Genomic DNA, 19,292 nt, shown 5'->3' with positions numbered 1-19,292 from the left:
GTAAATGTCTCTTCCAAAACTAGATGAAGGCACAAGGAGATCAATGGCAAGGCGTAGAGATTCAGAAATTCACCATCTTCAGTCTTCAGTGGACATTCCAATTTCTGGCACATAAAAACCTGTAAAAGTTGATTGTAGAGTAGATCTAGGAGGTGTTTTGGTGATCTGAAAACATCTGCATGTCAAACATAACAATGTATGTATGTCTTAAAAAAAACTTTAATTAATCATACACTCAGTAACCCAAGAATTATTAATAATTATTATGGTAGTTAAACACAGTGTGAGTCATATATCATATCATGTCAAACAGGGGCGATCCAGTAATGCTGCACTAATTAATTAGACTAACTATTCACTTTAGCTAAAGTTATTAAGTTAGCTAAAGAGCTGGGATGCTGTGTAAGACATAAATAAACCTAAAATACAATGGTTTCTACAGTCTTTTTACACATTTCCCTACTGTAGGGGTCTCTGCAAGCATACGGGGCTCTGAGAGGGTACAAGATGGCAACTGTGGAATTCTACTGGAAACATTCAATCATATTTGTTTGTCAAAGATGAACCCAGGGCAAACTAAGCTAAATTAGCATTTTTAGCTACCAGCATAACAGTTACTGTTAGGCTCTCGTTTGTTTACATGATGCTTTTTCTTATACAGGTAATACATTTATTACCAACCTGAGAGTTTATCCGCCTGTCATTTGACATGACGAATGACTTCTGAATAGTGTACTTAATCTGTGCCCCGCTCCAGCTCAAGATGCTTTAGGTCCGCTCAGTAACACTCCGCAGGTACAACGTAGCTCTATTAACCAGCGCTCAATTACTAATCTGACTGAGTCAAAATCATTTAATGTAAGTGATGAATTTTCTAATGTGACTTTGTTAAAGTGAATTGTTAAATGTTGTCATTTTTATGCTTACCATCTCTACATTGTTTTAACTCTGTGATGAAAGGAATTCTTTGTCCATCTCCCCAGATTCTCGAGGTTCTGGGTAGGGGCTGTAGTGTTTTATCACAGGCACATCCTATCTGGAAGATCTGTTTCTTGTGATGTTGCTTCCTGCTTTTATGACCCTTGGTCAGCAGGAGGTCATACACACACATTCTTACACACCCACACACATCTACATACAGTGCCAAGGGGGGTTACGAGGGGAGGTACATGTAAACTACTGTGTATTGTGTGAACTGTTTTCCCAATAAAAGGCAGCAAGCGGAGGCCGTCGGGGTCATTTCGTGGTAAATGACCCCGATGTCGTGGTAGACACCGACGAGGCCTCCCTTGCAAGTAAATCGATCGATCGCTGACTGTCTTGTTTTCTTCATGATGAATATGTCTCTAAACCAGCGGGGCTTGTGGAAACACAGACCCAACAACTTGTTTTAGTTGCACTTGCAGCAGCAAAAAAGAGACCTGGCCATTAAGACCAAGCATAAGTTTGTAAAATCAGGCCTGTACAGTGGCCTTAACTTCCATTTCTTTGCAATAGCTCGTATCTTGTATTAGTGGCCTTCTTTATGGACAGTGAAATTGTGTAGTTTTCCAAAAAATAAATAAATAAATCAAAGGACATGCATGCATCAGAACTACTAATCATCGCTCATATTGAGCCTACTAAAATTAAAGTCAGAGAGTCAAAGCAGAGCACAGCACTTTATTCCCAACACACCAACAGGACACAGACCATAGAAAAATACCCACAAATTAGTCATTAAAGTCTGAGGGCTGCAAACAAACAAGCAAAATCTGATTTCTACCGAGCCTCTGATTTCAACGGTTGAATCCGACAACAGGATTTAACTCTTCTGTTAGATTAGTTTAGCTCACATTATTAAATCAATAATTACAGCAGCTGAATACGGTTGGCATCTAGGGTATGACCTCATCGTTTCCCAAAAAAAATGAAACACATACAAACTGAGAAGTGATGAGTATGGGTGTGAGTATGAGCTGAGATGTTGGTGGTTGAAGGGTTCAAAAAACAGACATTTGCTGGCCCCACTTTTCAGTGAACAGTCAGTGCTTAGGGCTGTCAGGAGGAGGAGATTTCAGGCAGTGGCAGGGGTGGCAGCGGCAGCTCTACGGGGTCGGTTTTGTCAGATTCTGCAGCGCTGATTCCTTCCACCTCCTGCACAATGGGTTTGGTACCAGATGGCCCGGCGGGGCTGCCATCCAACACGCGCCGGTTCAGCTGGACCATGGTGGTCTTGGAGGGCATGGAGGACTGTACATCCTCCGTCAGTGGGTGTTTACAGTGGAACAGGATCAGGAAGCAGCGGTAGAACTGACAAAGAGATTTGTTTTTGTTTTTGTTAGTGGTTTTAATATAATATATGTCAATGCCAGTGTTGGCAGCTATTCTGTCTTAAGCTCCATCCTCACTTACCCAATAACCTCATCTGAAGTTTGTTGATTAGCCAAATGATATGCCATGAAAGTATATTTTTTACGATGTAAATGGGAGTTTGTGAGCTCTCCAGTCCAAACTCGCTCTGTATGATAATACCTGCTTCATTAACAGACAGATGTTGATGTTATCTCCAGGCAGATAGTCTCTTACTGAGCAAACATGCTATTCACAAAATAAACCAAATGTTTCTTTGCTTATCAGTGTAATTAAATTTAATTTGTTTTCTAAAACAACTTGTAGCACCATCACCAGCCTCAACCGCTGAGACATGGCTGAATGCATTCAAAGATGCTCTTCTGCATACCTTAGTAGTAACAAGCGGTAATTTGAGCTCGTTTCCTTTCTAATTGCTCTAAGCAGTCTGGACATTCTCCTCTGAACTCTGGCATCAACAAGGGATTTTCTCCCAGAGAACTGCCACTCACTGGATTTTTAAAAATTTTTTTTAAAGACTACTCTCTGTAAACTGTAGAGATGATTATGTGGGAAAGTCGCAGCAGTATCTGGATCTGGCTCCCACAATGTCTTTCTCCTTCATTCTAATGCTTAGTTTAAATTTCAGCAGGCCGTCTTCACCATGTTTACATGCCTTAATGCACTGAGTTGCTGCCATGTGACTCGCTGATACTTATGTTAACAAAGAGTTGAATAGATGTTCTTAATTAAAAAACAAGCAAAAAAAGCAACATCGTTTTTTTTTTTATTTCAATTGTCTTACTTTTTGATCTTCCATTAAAACTTTAAGGTGTAACTGTATATCTTTGTACATGTAGAATCAATTAAAATATTTAAAATATTTACAACCAATATATTTTTTTTCAGTTTTTTAGATATGTTAAGAATTTATTTTCTATTTTTCCTTCTTATTCCTTTAGAGCAGGGATGCCAAACTCCAGTCCTCGAGGAAATTTTTCCATGTGTCCCACCTGCAACACACCTGAATACAAATAGTAGGTCATTAGCAAGATTCTATAGAACTTGACTGCATGCTGAGGTGGCAATTCAGCCATTTGATTCAGTAGAGTTGAGTAGAGTAGAGTTAGGGGTTGCCACTTCAGCATGCAGCCAAGTTCTATAGTCTGGCTAAAGACCTACTAATTTTATTCAGGTGTGTTGCAGCAGAGACACATGTAAAAGTTTCAGGACACCGGCCCTCCAGGGCTGGAGTTTGACACCCCTGCTTTAGAGAGCTAGGTTGTTCAAAGTATGGAATATTTATTTGCTATTTAAAGTTCATTTTTTAAATACAGTTTTAAATAAATATACGATTTTGAAAAAAAAAAGAAAACATTGTGATGTACTTTGTTAATGACATCATGTGTGTTTCTGTCTGTGTGTAGGCATCATACTGATGTAGTTTGCACTGAGATTAAATTAAAAAACAATCCTGCCACACCTCTCTGTCTCACTTAAATTAAATATTCAAAAAGAAAAAAAACATGAACATAAAAATGTTCATTTACTCATTATATTTATATATATGTTTAGTTTTTCCTACACATTTTTTTAATATGTATATAATGAAAGTTGGAAAAAAAATCACAAAATCTACATTAAAAATTAGAAAATATTATTTATTCATCTTACTTTTTTGGTGCATGTTTTAATTTATTAGCATTTTTATTTTCTTCCTCATCAGTGTGTCAGTGCTCCTACCTACCGTACTGACAAATCGTATTTTAAGCCCTGTTTCTACCTGATAACAGCTCAGTCCAGCACTCACCTGTTTGTTCATGAGGATGTAGATCACAGGGTTGATGACGGTGCTGGTCTTGGCAAGGATTGAAGGGATGACGCTGGCAACGGGGCTGATGAGTCCTGGCTGGCCAAAGGTGGCCATCATGGCAACAATGCCGTATGGCATCCAGCAGATCAGGTAACACACCACCGTGGTGATGACCATGAACAGAATGTGAAACTCTCGCCGACGAGCTGCTGTCCGCCTGATACGACCCACCTGACAGACAAGACGAAGGGACTTTATCATTAAAACATTTTCAAAATTGTCCCATCAAAATCTCATGACACGAAAATAGAACATAAATAAGTATACAGAAATAATAAAAGATAAAGACAGAAAAACCCCTGTCAGAAGCAACAAAGCACAAATATTGTAATATTTAGGTAGTAAAAATATCTTTAAAAGTGTAAATACCTAAAATAGCAAATTATAAATTAATAAACTGAATAATGTAAATAAATATGCAAATTTAATTAAAGGAAAAAAATATATGTAACATATATAAAATATATAATATATACACACATGTCTACTAAAAACTCTTTTAGTTGACGTTATTGTATTGAAAATATAAATTATAAATTAAGTTGCCAGATGTTCAGCATCTGTGAACGTGAACCACCTGTTTGACGGCATAGAACAGGCGGCTGTAGCAATACACCATGATCAGGACGGGGAGCCCAAGGCAGAACACAAACAGACAGATAATGTATGAATGTGAGCGAGATGACTCCTCAGTCCACGACACCGAGCAGCTCATCCCCGCCCCCTCCAGGCCATAACTACTCCAGCCCAATAAGGGGGGCACTGTCCATATCACCGAATACAGCCACGACCCCCCCACTGCCAGCAGGGGTTTTCTGTAGTCCGCCGACCGCTTGTTGTACACCATCAGAGTGCTGTAGCGGTCGTAGGACAGGATGGACAAAGAGATCAGGGAGACGATGCCTAAGAACAAAGACAGGATGTGATCAGGTTAACTTAAAAAAAGGACTCATCTACAATTTGGAAATAAAGAAAATACATCCGTTAACATGCAGAAAAATGAATGGACTCCAGCTCAAGTTTAATCCAGCAGCCATGAGCAGATTAAAAAACAGAATAACTACAGGGCTACAGTAACCTTAGTAAAAACAAAGAATAAGAATGATAATTCCACAGAGAGCAGCATTTCAAAAACATATACTGCATAAAAACTGTGATCTTCAGCAGTAAGCAGATTGGTATGTTGCCTTGGAACTGGGAATGACCGACTCTTGACAGAAATTTAAAGGCAACATAAATAAAGGAATTACCCTGGAAGTCCACTTACTGTACCTGCCGCTCAGTCTAGAGGGGCAGATAAGTGCAAATCATGATAGTGTGGAGGGGTCACCACTACTTCAGCTTTCACATCTTCAGTACTGACTCCATTTGAGCTCTGTGCAGTAACTAAATCATGTTTAGCATCAAAAATTGTAATTTGAATAGATTTGCCTTAATTCTGCTGAGACTATTTACAGTGAACAATGGTCAATGTTAAAAAAAACAGTCATAAAATTTGATATTTATTTTTCTTTCTTTCTTTGTAGTAAAAATCTGTAATGTGAGACATAATATTTGGCATCTTCCTGTTTGGTGCCTGTTCCTACCCCAGGTCAGCCTGTTATTTTTTACCTCCTTTACCTGAGCTGGTAAAATTAGTTGTCTCAGTGAAAATAGGCTCCTGCTCTCTTAACATTATACCAGCATACTTGTTCAAAAAATGTCTTTCAGCCTAACAGCCACTGTGGTCACTAAAATCAACACGTCACTGGTCTTTGGTCAAGTTCCTGTTTATTTTAAGAATGTTCTTATCCACCCACTTAAAAAATAAGCTGACCCTTCTTTTCTTAGCAGCTACATACTCTTCTCTAAATTACTGTTTACTGCTAAGATTTTGGAAAAGGTTCAGGCTGAGCAGCTTACAGCTGTTCTGGACAAATACAGCATTCTGGATAGTTTTCAATCCAGCTGTTGAAGAGCTCATTCCACTGCAACATGTTTTCATAGAGTGTGCTGCGATGCATGAGAATGTTCTGGTCTGTTGATTTTGGACGTGACCTCTGCCTGTTATACTGTTGACATCATGTTAGATTTGTATTGTTGATTGTCATTTATGCTTAGAAATATTTACTCATATATGCTTAGAAGTGTATATAATCATTGGTGGATTGAAAGGATGTTTCATCCTAAAGTAACAGCTCTGTGTGTTAGGGAGTGCATCCGTTCTTCTAGAGTGTCCTTGGTATAAATCACATACTCCCTAGGAGAGTTTATCTTTTCTTGTTGATTTATGGTATAGCAAGCACATGTATATCTGTTTAAGTATAAGAGCCTTTTGTTAGATGGACTCAGACATCCTGGCACTAGCTTTAGGGAGGCTTCACAGGGTCACATCTTGACCTACATACACACACACACACCTACATACACACACACACACACACACACACACACAGTATTCTTTGTTCACATGTATACCTATGTAAGACGTCATATGTTAATGAACCTATGCATATTCATGTAACCACAATAAAAGGAGTGCTATGGGGAGCCTGGCTGAGAGTCTCTGACGGAGGTCAAGTGGTGGGACGACACTTGGCTCCAGCCAGACACCTCCCTCATGCATGAGTAAACCAGAACCTTGTGTCTTGCTTTGCAGTGTAATTATATTGTCTTCAACGTTCCAGCGAATAGGGTTTATGCTACAAACCTATCATTAATTGGTCCTTCGATGCCGGCTCCCTGGGATCGCATTCACCGAGGGGGGGGGAGAGGCACGCTGAAAGACTGACGTCAGCCAGGAAGTTCCTGTGGATTCGCTGTCTGTCCTTCTCCTCGATAAATGGCGATCGGCAGGATTCAGGCTGATATTACACGCTAAGCAACGCCAAGTAAGTTTAAAGAGGCCGACTCTATAACCGTGTCGTTGTGCAGTCTCTGCCATTTTGTGAGGCGTTGAGAAGTTCGCTGCTTTGTGGAGCGATAACTGGGTTAGTGTCCCGAAAAAGAAGTTTTGGTTAAATCGCCCAAGGGTCCCAAGCGTCCGGTGTGTGTCCGGTTTTGAAATCGCCCTGGGTGTGTGTCCCGAGCGTCCCTTCATTGGGTTTTGTCGCGCGAGTGGGTGAGCGTCCCACAGCTGGGTCAGGGTCCCGAGCGGTCCGGTGTGAGTCCGGAGTAGGCCTATTTTGTGTTATTGTCATTTTCGTCGTCGTCTCGTTGTTGTTGTTGTGTGTGAGTGTGTGCGGAGCAGAACGCGTGGTGTGTGACGTCAGCAGTTGTTGTTGTTATTATGGTTTCTAAGCAACCAAGAGTGAGTTAGAGGGAGAAAGACGTTTGTGCTGGACTTTGCTCCTGGCAGCACAAAGTATTTATGTATAAAAGAGAGAGAGCGAAGGCTCCACAGCTGCGTGGGTGCACGCGAATGCGGTCGCGCGGGTTTCACGCGGACCTGAGCCGTGCGGTTAATCGCAGGCTTATAAATGGAAGAGATTCAAATGTTAGAAGTTTTCAGAAAACACACCAGCCTTGAAGAGTGTGTGGAAAAGGCCAGCCCACATCAGCAGCTGTGCTCTGGTGGGTGGCTTTCCCCCCACCCCTTCCTGACACAAAATGTTAACAGCCTGTGTGCCAGACCATGGACGTAATTGAGGTGGATAGTTGTTAAAAGTAATCTACATTAAGCTTGTGGTTGCTTAAATTCAGTACAATGACATGTGAGGTGAAGTGATATAGGTAAATATTTAAACTAATGAAGTGCATAGAGGCACTTGACCTGTGTGAAAGACTGTCGTCTTATTATGAGCCATTGTTGAGATATACAGCACGCCTGTGAAAACAACTAATATGCTGCAACTACTGTGTGATGTCGCGTTGCAGTTTTGTTTTTGTTTTTTGAGCTGATGAGCAAGCTACACATTATCAGATCAAGAGCTGTCTGAGAGCTGCTCAAAGAGAGGGAAACAGAGAGTGTGCAGCGTTTCCATGAGCAGTTTTTCTGCACCTTGACTCGTGTGTGTGTAGCATCAGTTTTTGTTTATTTGTTTTGTTGGATTAAAAATAATTAAATAAAACTGGTGATCATGCCTATGGATCACCATGGCGCATATCTCCAGCCATATGGTTTATTTATGTAGATGAAAAAGTGAGTGTGAATGTGTCTGACATCACAGTGTTTTTGTGCACTGTGCAAAAGTAATTGCCTTTGATTGTGAGTGAGAGCAGTGATTTTGCAGATCACAAGCTATTGTGAAGGGAAAAAAAAAAGAGTGAAAAAGAGACAAATTACATTGTAGACGAAGAAAAATAATCATAGGAAAAAGGTTTTGTGTTGATCAGCCGAAAAACAACTACAATGTCATTTTCTGCTTTTAAGAAAGGATTGTTCACACAAACACAGACAGAGAGATGTGTGATGATTAAGCAGTGATGATAATAATGAAAGTCTCTCAGTCTGTCGTTTACAGGTGGGGAACGGACCTGGATCAATCCTACACGGGCAGCAGTCGTAAGAAAATTATAGGTTGAAATCATTAGAAAAATTAGAAACACTCAGCCAGAATTTTTGGCTGAATTGTTTTGCAGCTTCCCGTCCTCATCCTGAACAAGCAAGATCCAAGGAAACGAATCTCTCCCTGAAGACACCGAGTGCAGTTTCAGAAGCACGAGCATGAACATTTAACAGTGGACAGGAGTCCAAGAGACAATCTGAGCAGAGAGGTCCAGCAGCGCTGTGGGCAAACGGCATCAGAAAGAGAAGAACCATCATCTAGATTGGATGGATGGAGATGCGTTTCCAGCCAGCTGCAACCTCACTGTGTGTGAAGGACTTTTGAGAAGACTGTCTGAGTTTGACATTTGCCATGTTTGGAGTGAGATGGCAATGAAAGAGACAGTGGGACAAAGAGAGACACGGGACAAAGCTGGAAAAAAAGCTGACTGCCATTGGACTGAAAAGTGGGAGAGAAGGAGAGGAGCAGAGGAGGACTGAGGCTGCTGTTTTAGTGTGGCCAATCAAATTAGGTTAAGGAATTCGGGGAGACAAGCGACTGCCTGGAAGTGGAGGACTGACACAGTGTCCAGACCACCACAAAAGGGGGAAGGGGACAAGCACTGAGGTATGCAAGTGTGCTGTTAGAAAATGGAAAGGTGACACCACACATGCAGCTAATATCCACCAGAGATAACACAAGACCATACACAAAGTGTTACACATTAAAAGAGGGTATTTGTAGAAGGGGTTAACAACACACAGTGTGGTTGCCGATGGTAACCTGTTTCAGAAGATACATAAAAACAGAACATATATTAACCCTACTAACAATTCCAAACACAAAATAGCTTATGAAGATTAGACAACATTTTAAGTGTGTGAGTCTGTTTATTATCTTGTCCAAGTCACCTCGTGTGATGTAAAGACCAGTGAAACTCATAGCACATTGCATGCTCTGCTGGATATACAGCTCCACACACATGCAATGAAAATTAGCTTGTTATCTTTCATCAGTGTAAAATAGTGTCAATTTAGCAGACACTTGTTATCAAATACTGAATTTATCCTAAAAAAAATTGACTGTCCAAGTTGCAGGACAACAATTTAACTTTTGTGGAAAACAATCCTGGTTTGACTAACCAGCGATCAGACAATAAATTTAGTGTTAAAATGGTAAATTGGGAGAAGCTTCCTGCTTGATTGATGCAGCAAGTAATTTACTGTATGAGGGAAATTGTCTTTTGTGATAATATTTTGAACATGCATTTCTGTCGTCCTGTCAACTTAGTGGGTTAATAACTGATATGCAAATTAGTTGATCGGTTCTTAGATTAATGAAAGGTGACTGAATTTTAGCACGAGTGAATGAGATGTGTTGGAGTTTGTTGTGTTGAGTGGAGACCCTATAACATTGAGTTTCCTGTTTGATGTGCGAGTGAATTCTGTATCTAGATATACAACTCTGAATACGTCAGAACAAACGTTTTTTGTGAAGTGCATGACAACATGTTACATGTTTTATGATGAAGGAAAAAGGAAAATTGAATAGAATAGATCTGTGGCCTAAATGAGTGACGAGCACAGACTTGGTGATTAAACTCATAGCTAATATGACATTAGGGTTATGTTGTGTTTTGTGCAGCTGATGATTGATTTGGAGTGAATCTAGCTGATGATTTTTCTTCTGTTGTGAAGTCGAGCCTGCCGATTAGTATGATGGTATGATGCCATGAACCATGCTAATGGTATGATTTACCTGAGGTGAGGAGTTTGTGTCATGACTTAACAAGGCCTTTTTATTTTGATACTTTTACAGTGCACTGAAAGTTTGGTTTGATAATTTGTTATTTTTCATTTTTATCTTTTGAACAGGCACTGATTTTGTTTGTTTATTTCTTTTCTTTAAAGCAGATCTGCACGTCGGGAATTGAAAGTGCTATGCGACCGATCGAGAAAGCCACTCATTTGGGACAATTATTAAATGAAAGTCCCTGTCCAAAACCGGATTCAGCGATATAATCCTATCAAAAGTTCTTTTTCTTTTTGAAATGACGTCATTTTGCTGAGAGTGGAAACTAAATGCGACAATCGATTCCACTATCAGCAAAGAAAGCATGAATGAATGGAAATAAAAAGGGAAGCTGACTGATTGGTAAAAGAAACTGTGAGAAATTGTATACATCTGCGCAGCGCTAACATTGCATTTTTTTTTTCTACAGCATTACAGTTTTTCATGTGGTTTGATCACATGATTTATACCAGGACAACTGGTTGATGTTTTTCTACTATAGGATTTCTGGGTTTACATGTGACTGACATTCTTTCCACAGCTAGGGTTGATTTTATGGTCTTTTTTTTATGGCACCTCTGGAACCTGTTGACCTGTGTCTGACCTCCGTCTGCCCACAGTCAATGTGTATTGCTAATGTTTGTTTCTTTGAGAATGCTGTGGAGGATTCAGCTGAAACGGACAAGTGACATGAGTAAAACAAATAAGAGATTGCGGTATTTATGGAATAGTTTATTATGGGCTCTTTGCTGGCCACTTTGAGCCCATAATAATAATATGTGAGTGGAGTGACTTTGCTTAAGAGAAGTCACCGATTACGTTAATGTTAACTGAGCACATGGGATGATCCATGTTTGGGGCGAATTATGGTAATGATAGTGATTTAATGATTTGAGAAAACATGCACATGACACTTGTCTTGCCCGTGCTGAATGCTTACTACTCTTTTGATATAATTGTTTATACGTGTGAAGGTTGATTTTATTTCCAGATCTTGTGTATGCAGGCTCCTGGTGGAGCCAGTTTTTAAGACAGGGATCCAGGTTTGGTGAGTTGACGCATGAGCGTGTCCATGCGTCAAGAGGTGGGGTCCAGAATTAATATTAAACAATGTTTACTATTATTGTTGCAGTGATTTGTGTGATTAGCTGTTTATTTACAAGTATTAAATCTATGCAAGTGGTGCATCCATGTTCAGATGAGGCTTCGATGGCCTATAAGTGAAGTTCACTGAACTAAAGAATGTGGTTTGATGATTGTTGACATGCTCTCCAAATAGAAGTTTTTTTGAAATATAGTGGTGCAGCAGTGAGGAGAAACATTCCAGGCATAGCGGACAGCCCAGGCAGTGGTTGAGGTCAAAGATCAAGCTGGTTGGGGCCCATCATGAAATCAGACCTTGGAGCCACAGCAAGGACCATGAAACTGCCTGCAAAATAGAGGAGAGGATCGTCCACAAGATGGGAGAGAGACTTCAGGAGGATCAGAGATCATCTTCAGCACAGCAGACAGGACACAGAGAGCTGTGCTACTAAGCTTCCAGGAGATCAAGAGGAGACTTCCCACAGCAAGATTTTAAATAAAATGAAAGATTCAATATTGATGCTGAGGAAGACAACTAAGGTGTACGACGTGCTCTGCCTTAAACCTTCAGCAGCGTTGGAACACGAAAACTCGAGGGATGAGGAGCGTGCCAAGCTCCACCGACAGCGCAGAAGGAGTTCGAGGATGACATCATGATTCTGTGAAAGCACAGGAACCAGAAACTATGGTGGTGATGACAGCAGTTTACTATGAACATCACCTAATGTGCCACTGTACTGTGCATACGATGACACTCTGAAGGCTGCTGGGATCATAACAGCAGTAAGACAACCCTGCACCCTTTCCACAGAGGTGTTTCTCTGCAGAGCGTGGACAATTAAGGAGTCATAAATATCCCCCTCGCAGGACGAAGGCTTGAATGGGGTAATGAGAGGCCATAAAACTAGAGTGCTGAGAGGTCTGCAGCTTTGGAAATAGCTGAGACCCATGTTGACAAACAACAAAACCAACTGGTATGTTTGAATGTTTATTCTACATACGTTTGGACTCTGGTCCTATGGACAATGATGGAAACATCTGGAAGAGACATTCATGACGCCCTGCAGAGCTCAAACCACCCTGCAGAGAGACATGTGATTTGCACACCCAGAGGAAGCATCACCAAGCTGAGATGTTTTTGAAAATGTTACTTTCTTATTTTCACTATTAAATTAACAATTTCTTTGTTTGCTTGTAGGATGCAGTTTGCCATGAGATGAGATCAATGAGGAATGAGATAACTGCTAATACATTTGTTAAACTGTGTATTTTTTCAGTAATTTAGGGTGATTTGACATATGCTGAATATAACAATGTTTGCATTGAAACTGTCAGACATGAGGTATTCATAACTGGGAACTTTTCAAGCATAAAGGTCAAAAAGGGGGGAAATGTTAGATTTGTATTGTTGATTGTCATTTATGCTTAGAAATATTTACTCATATATGCTTAGAAGTGTATATAATCATTGGTGGATTGAAAGGATGTTTCATCCTAAAGTAACAGCTCTGTGTGTTAGGGAGTGCATCCGTTCTTCTAGAGTGTCCTTGGTATAAATCACATACTCCCTAGGAGAGTTTATCTTTTCTTGTTGATTTATGGTATAGCAAGCACATGTATATCTGTTTAAGTATAAGAGCCTTTTGTTAGATGGACTCAGACATCCTGGCACTAGCTTTAGGGAGGCTTCACAGGGTCACATCTTGACCTACATACACACACACACACCTACATACACACACACACACACACACACACACAGTATTCTTTGTTCACATGTATACCTATGTAAGACGTCATATGTTAATGAACCTATGCATATTCATGTAACCACAATAAAAGGAGTGCTATGGGGAGCCTGGCTGAGAGTCTCTGACGGAGGTCAAGTGGTGGGACGACACTTGGCTCCAGCCAGACACCTCCCTCATGCATGAGTAAACCAGAACCTTGTGTCTTGCTTTGCAGTGTAATTATATTGTCTTCAACGTTCCAGCGAATAGGGTTTATGCTACAAACCTATCACATCACATTATGCACAAAAACCTAAGAAGCTGGGTGGGTGGATCAGGATCTGTTTTGAAATGGTTTTCTTCATATCTGTCTGAATGAAGCTTTTCTGTGGCTGCTTGTAGGTTAGGGTCCTCTCCATCCACGTTTTATGTCCTTACTTGACTTGATGCACCTGATCTGCTGTTTGGTAAACAACCTGTCACTTTTTTTTTTACTGTAACCCTCAGCATCATTTGAAACTATATCGATCAACTGGAAGTATAAACTGAGCCTCCAGCTGCTATATTGTCCAGGCTCTTTAGAGGGGATGTCACCATGGCGACAGGTAAATTGGCGCTTCATCAAAAGAAAAGTTGGAAATAATCATAATCTTTTTCTCACTATACCCAAGAAGTCTTTAATACCTCAACAGTTTATCAGTAATTAATAATTTATTTAAAAGAAAAAGTGGCTGCTGTTGTGATTTGGTGCCATATAAAAAAAATGAATTGGATTGAGCTGCAAAATTGCCATCAGGCAAAAGGCACAGACAAATCCAGTACTGCTTAAACTGACCCCCCCCCACTTCCCGCATTGCACTGATAACAACTTTCAGGACTGTCATTGCACTCTGCACAATCATTCCCTCAGGTGTGTATTTATTATTGTTGTTATTGTCTGTTTGCTGTTTTTAACTATTTCTTTTTTTCTGATGCCAATCTAAATTTGTTGTACTTGTTAACAACAACCAAGGTTACTAATAGGGGTGGGTTTTGATAATCGATTTATCGATTAAAATCGATTCTGGCTTGGATAACGTGATATCGATTCATTAAAATCCTGAATTGATTTTTTTAAAATGCCCGAAACGCCAGAATCTCAGGTTAAACCTCACAAAATTTCAAGAACCACCGAAAAGCTAAAACAGTAAATGAGAGCAGGTACACAGATTCTGCACAAAGATGTAAACGCAAAGCTCGGACCCGCCGACGGATCAGAATCAGTGAGATGTCGCCTTTCTCACCCGACGGCACGGACACGGTCGGGGTTGAAAGCCAACAGCTCGCTGATTCCAATGTTTCGGCGGGTCCGCGCTTTGTGTTTACGCCCTTTTTACACTGATTCTAAAGCTGTTGGTTTTATCTCTCTCCAAACATTATTGACCGAACCAGCAGCAAAAGAAGATCCAAACTACACTTCACATAAACATCGTCATGAATTCCCTCTGACTTTTGCTGTTTTGCTTGCACCATGATAAAATCACACTTCATTCACAGCTCTCTCTCGCTCTCTCTCGCTTTTTCTATATACTTCAAGAACAGTTTCCCGTCTAAAAATCTGTTTTCTGCATTATTCACTTGCTTGTTACGCACAAGTCTACTGTTGTTTACAGCGCTGTCGGCCGCTGTTTTTTTTTCCCTTTTACTTACTTCTGAAAAGAAAGACTCATTTCTGCTGTTCAATAGGCTTCTGAACAAATGTAAACTTTTTAAAATTATACAAAATGCAAAACGCTTAGCTGTGTCTGTAATAAAACCGCTGTAACTTCAGAGGTAATGTTCATATGTTGATTAATGGTTTTCTTTCGTTTTTGATGTACTGCAGAATATTTTTATAAAATCCCAGGCCAGGAAAATCACCTTCATGTTTTTCTGTGTTTTATCTTCAGCTACTTTGACACAAAGGCATCTACTGTGATGCTCACACTTTTGATAGAGTCTTGCGAGTGTCAGCTTCCTTTTTATAGATACAAAAATATGTAAATGTACTGATCTGAATTATAATATTTCTGACTGTCTGAGGAAAAATTTCTCAGATTTAAATCGAATCGAATCGTGGATCAAATCGGACCTTGTGAATCGGAATCGAATCGATTCTAGAAATCAGTGACGATACCCAGCCCCATAGCTGGACTGGCCATCGGGCATACCGGGCATTTGCCCGGTGGGCCGCTGGTGATTTTTTGTTTTTATGGGCCGATGGATTTTTTTTTTTTTTTTTTTTTTTTAGGAAGGGTATATATAATGAAAGGTGTTGGATTGGCCAGTTTGTCATGATCGACTCTGGGCTGGACCAATTACAGCCGAGGAGGCCGGATGCACCCGCCCCCTTGTTTAGCAATCACGTGATTTTCGCGCATTGCATGCCGGGAACTCGTGGCAAAACAATCAAAGTACCGCATCAAATGCAAGCATTTGCAGCACCGCAAAACGTTCAATCTCCGGTTCCAATACCTTCTTGTTTTTTCTTTGCCGCACAAAAAAGGAATGTACAAAACAAAAGGAGGACAATGCCGGTCCGTACAAAGACAGACTCGATGAAAAGACAAAGAAAAGATACGAGGAAAAAATCAACGGAGTGAAAGGGTCAGACCTTTACGAGCACACAGAGTGGACAAAAGACGTCAGCGTGCTGCCCAACTTTCACCACGCTCAGATTTATAATTATACGGTTCTGGGAGTGAGTGCATACACTCATGAAGTTTTTAGTAACTTCAGGTCACTGCAACAAGCCCAGGTACAGTTTACCGACAGATGGGTGCAGGACCTTGAAACGCACCGTGTAGAACGAAAGACCATCGTACGAACAGAGGTAAGTTTACCAGTCTCACAAATCGTCGTCATAAATACACATTCGTTAACCGTTTATTAATATAACCTTTGAGCTCAACGGTAATTAATTAGTAGTGGAAATAATTTCTGGTAGCATTACAGAAATGTAGCAGTGACAATAATATTGTATGTTGTAATCGCAATGGACAATTAGTGATACAAAACAACTGTTTTACCCTGTGAATAAAAGTATATGTTTTTTGTCAATGTACCATGGTGATAACAGAAGCGAAACGCAATATTGTGTCAGGACAATTCACTATTAATGCACAATAAATAAAGGAGCATAGCGCGACAATTTCTGTTCAGCGCCAGACTTGCTTGTAACCTATATCACCAATTATGTTAAGAAAAACGACGTATTAACTACTACAAAACTCTGACCTTTGTGGGAATGCTTGGAGCAGACTAACATGTGAGCTGGAGTGTTCTGAGACGTTATATTTGGTATATCCAGACCATCCGTCGGCTCTTACTTCGGAAACATGGCTTAAAAAATTTCTCTTCAACGACGTAATCCGATAAAAAAAAAAAATGATCTGTTTACCCGTCGGCTTTCCGTGGCTGTCATGCGACCGGCTATTGCAGTTAATAATACAACAGCTTCTTGACATTTTTTGGGTTTCTTTTTATCGCTGTGTAACTGAGTTCAATTGAAAGCCTGCGTGCGCTAGTACCTCTTGCCACAAGTTCCCAGAATCCTTTGCGGTTTTACCCCTGAATGACGTCACATTTTCAATCTTTATCCTGGTGGGCCGGTCTCTAGTCAAAATGCCCGGGCCGATTTTTTGTCCCAGTCCAGCCTTGCCCAGCCCTAGTTACTAACCAGCCAGACTGGCCTTGATCCATGTCTGTGAAACTGAGCCTATACAAGTCTTGAAGCTGCAGCTCCATGTAGCTCAAACTGAGCCCAGGTGAGAACAGAGCAGGTAACAGTCCACTTCCTGTGGTCTGATTATTTTCTGTTGTGTGCTACATTTAATAAAACCACCCAGAGCTGATTCTGATCACATTACCAGAGCTCATGTGTGGGTCCCCTGAGGTCCCGTGTTCGGACAGAGGTTTGTTATCTGCAGCAGGCAGCTGCACTTTATCTGCATCTCCACCCACTTCACGAAACATGGCCCACATGACCCCTGAGAACTCAACAGGTGGGAGAAGAAAACATCAGGATCAAACCTGTGCACTGCTCAAATGTAAAGCGAATAAAGTGCAGCTGGATCCACAGAAAATATGGAATAAATAAAGCTGTAAAGTAAGTAAACACTGAATAAAATCGGCAGCATGAAAAAATAGAGGACCGCTTCTTAAACCTCTGAAAGCTGCAGGGAGTCTGGTTGGAGACTTTTCAAAATAAAGCGCAGAAACGTTGACATAATCTTTTCACTTTTGCTGTTTATAAATAAAGTTTAAAATTAAGTTTAACTGTTTGTTTCAACAGAAAAACTTTTTTTTAAGTTGCTCTTAAATGAAGCCAGTGATTGGTCAGCTCAGACCGGTAACCTGACAGAGCCTCTCGGGCTCTGAGGCTCCAGGGGTACATACACTTACCGAAGCACGAGTTGACGAAGCCGTACCACATGCAGCCGCGGCGGCCGTACAGCCAGCGGCGCTGCAGGCTGGAGGCGAAGCTGAGGGTGGTGCCGCACGCGCACACCAGCATGTCGCTGACGCTGATGTTGAGCAGCATCATGTTGACGGGCGTCCGCAGGCTCTTGAAGCGGCAGAACAGCACCAGCACCAGCAGGTTGTTGAGGAAGCCGAACACCATGATGGAGCCGAGGCACACCGACACCACCACGTGACCTCCGCGCGACAGCCGCTCCAGCGGTGCGTCTCTCCACTCCTCGTCCCCTTCCTGACCCGGAACGGTGGAAGGCTCGCTGAGGTTAGAGGTCAGGTTGAAGCCGCTCAGCTCCGAGAACATGTCCTTGTGCTCCTCCTGCTCTCCTCTGAGTGGATCCAAGTCAGCTCAGCTTCTCATGGCGCCTCCGCGCTGCGCTCTGCGCCATCCTCCTGCTGAAGACCCCCGCTCGGATCAGGCTGTTTGATAATCCCCGGGCAGGGAGGAGTCCGAGGACCCGCTGAGGAAGAGCAGAAATACTCCTCACAGCTCCGAGCACAGCGAAACACACTTTAAATACAGAGGGGAGAGAGAGGAGTGACGACACACAGAGAGAGAGTGAGGAAACTGTGTTTCAAATGACAGGAGGCAGAACACCTGAGAACAGCTGCCTCAGAGCAGGCGTTGTGCCAAAAATTCATTTTTGCCCTTATTTAAACATTGTAAATGACTCGTTGGTCTATAATCTATTAAACACATGTCAAACATTTCTCTCATGAGTGATATCAGCTCATTTTGAGAGAGGACATGTCAGGGTAGAAACTGCGATCTGTTTTTGGCAGAGTGACTGTTGAATATCCTTCATTTATGAAGGATAAAAAGGAAAAAGCAACAAAAACAAAATGTAAGAAAAGTAAAAATGTCTTTATCAAGAGAGAGCTGACCAACAGGAAACACATGTGACATCACAGCTCTAACAGGATCATTTAAGTAACCAAAAAGGACTGGACTGATTATAATGTAGGTACAAAATAGGTTTGAATGACTTTAATTTTTTAGATTCACCGCACAGTTCAACTACCAGGTCAAACATGTAAGGATGTCATGACAGTGCAGTAATGAATACCAAATAAAACTTTATGCTCGGTGTATGTGCCGTGTTACAGGGTCTAAAAATATCAACCAGAACACAAAATTGACAAAAGGAAAAAAATATTAAAGCACAGAATTAAAAATTGACTAAAATAAACTATAAAGTGTTCGCAGGTATAAAGATGCAGCAGTGTTTGCCTGCAAGTATGGCAGGGCCAAAGCTCACTGAGAGTGTCAGACTGAGTCCCAGTCCCAGTGTCATACATGAAAATAAAAACAATACTTAGTTTTACTGATGAAGATTTTATGGTCCGACTAGCGAAGACAGCAGCATTTCATAATCTGCTGCATGATTTAAATGACTTTGATGTTTGTAAGTAACCAGTTTGACATTAGTATTCACCCTGATGTTCGGAAGGTTTGGCTTCCCAACTTCTTTCAGCTTAAATTAAAACTAAAGTTTGTTTTTTGGTGTTACGTGTCAGTTTTTA

At 41.0% G+C, this 19,292-nt stretch overlaps 1 protein-coding gene across 1 annotated transcript; it reads right to left on the bottom strand.

Annotated features, from left to right (window-relative positions):
• Nucleotides 1-1,665: 1,665 nt before the first annotated feature.
• Nucleotides 1,666-18,189, bottom strand: LOC308394286 (pinopsin-like). The gene is made up of 4 exons (XM_080878543.1): nt 17,697-18,189; nt 4,782-5,107; nt 4,142-4,375; nt 1,666-2,292 (listed from the first exon to the last, which is right to left on the bottom strand). The coding sequence occupies exons 1-4, from the start codon at nt 18,070-18,072 to the stop codon at nt 2,041-2,043; spliced, it is 1,188 nt and encodes a 395-aa protein (XP_080734669.1). The 5' UTR covers nt 18,073-18,189; the 3' UTR covers nt 1,666-2,040.
• Between the last annotated feature and the right edge of the window lie 1,103 nt (nt 18,190-19,292).

The sequence above is a fragment of the Rhamphochromis sp. 'chilingali' genome, assembly GCF_963969265.1.
Source record: "Rhamphochromis sp. 'chilingali' genome assembly, chromosome: 3".
Taxonomy (NCBI): domain Eukaryota; kingdom Metazoa; phylum Chordata; class Actinopteri; order Cichliformes; family Cichlidae; genus Rhamphochromis; species Rhamphochromis sp. 'chilingali'.
The sequence above is the reverse complement of the archived record's forward strand: the minus strand, read 5'-3'. Positions and strand labels throughout refer to the sequence as shown.

Excerpts from the sequence above, each read along its gene's own strand:
- LOC308394286 (XM_080878543.1), bottom strand. The coding sequence starts at position 18,072 with ATGTTCTCGGAGCTGAGCGGCTTCAACCTGACCTCTAACCTCAGCGAG. Across the intron at positions 4,376-4,781 it reads TGTTCTATGCCGTCAAACAG|GTGGGTCGTATCAGGCGGAC; the intron begins GTGGTTCACGTT and ends CTTGTCTGTCAG. Across the intron at positions 2,293-4,141 it reads ACATCCTCATGAACAAACAG|TTCTACCGCTGCTTCCTGAT; the intron begins GTGAGTGCTGGA and ends TCTCTTTGTCAG.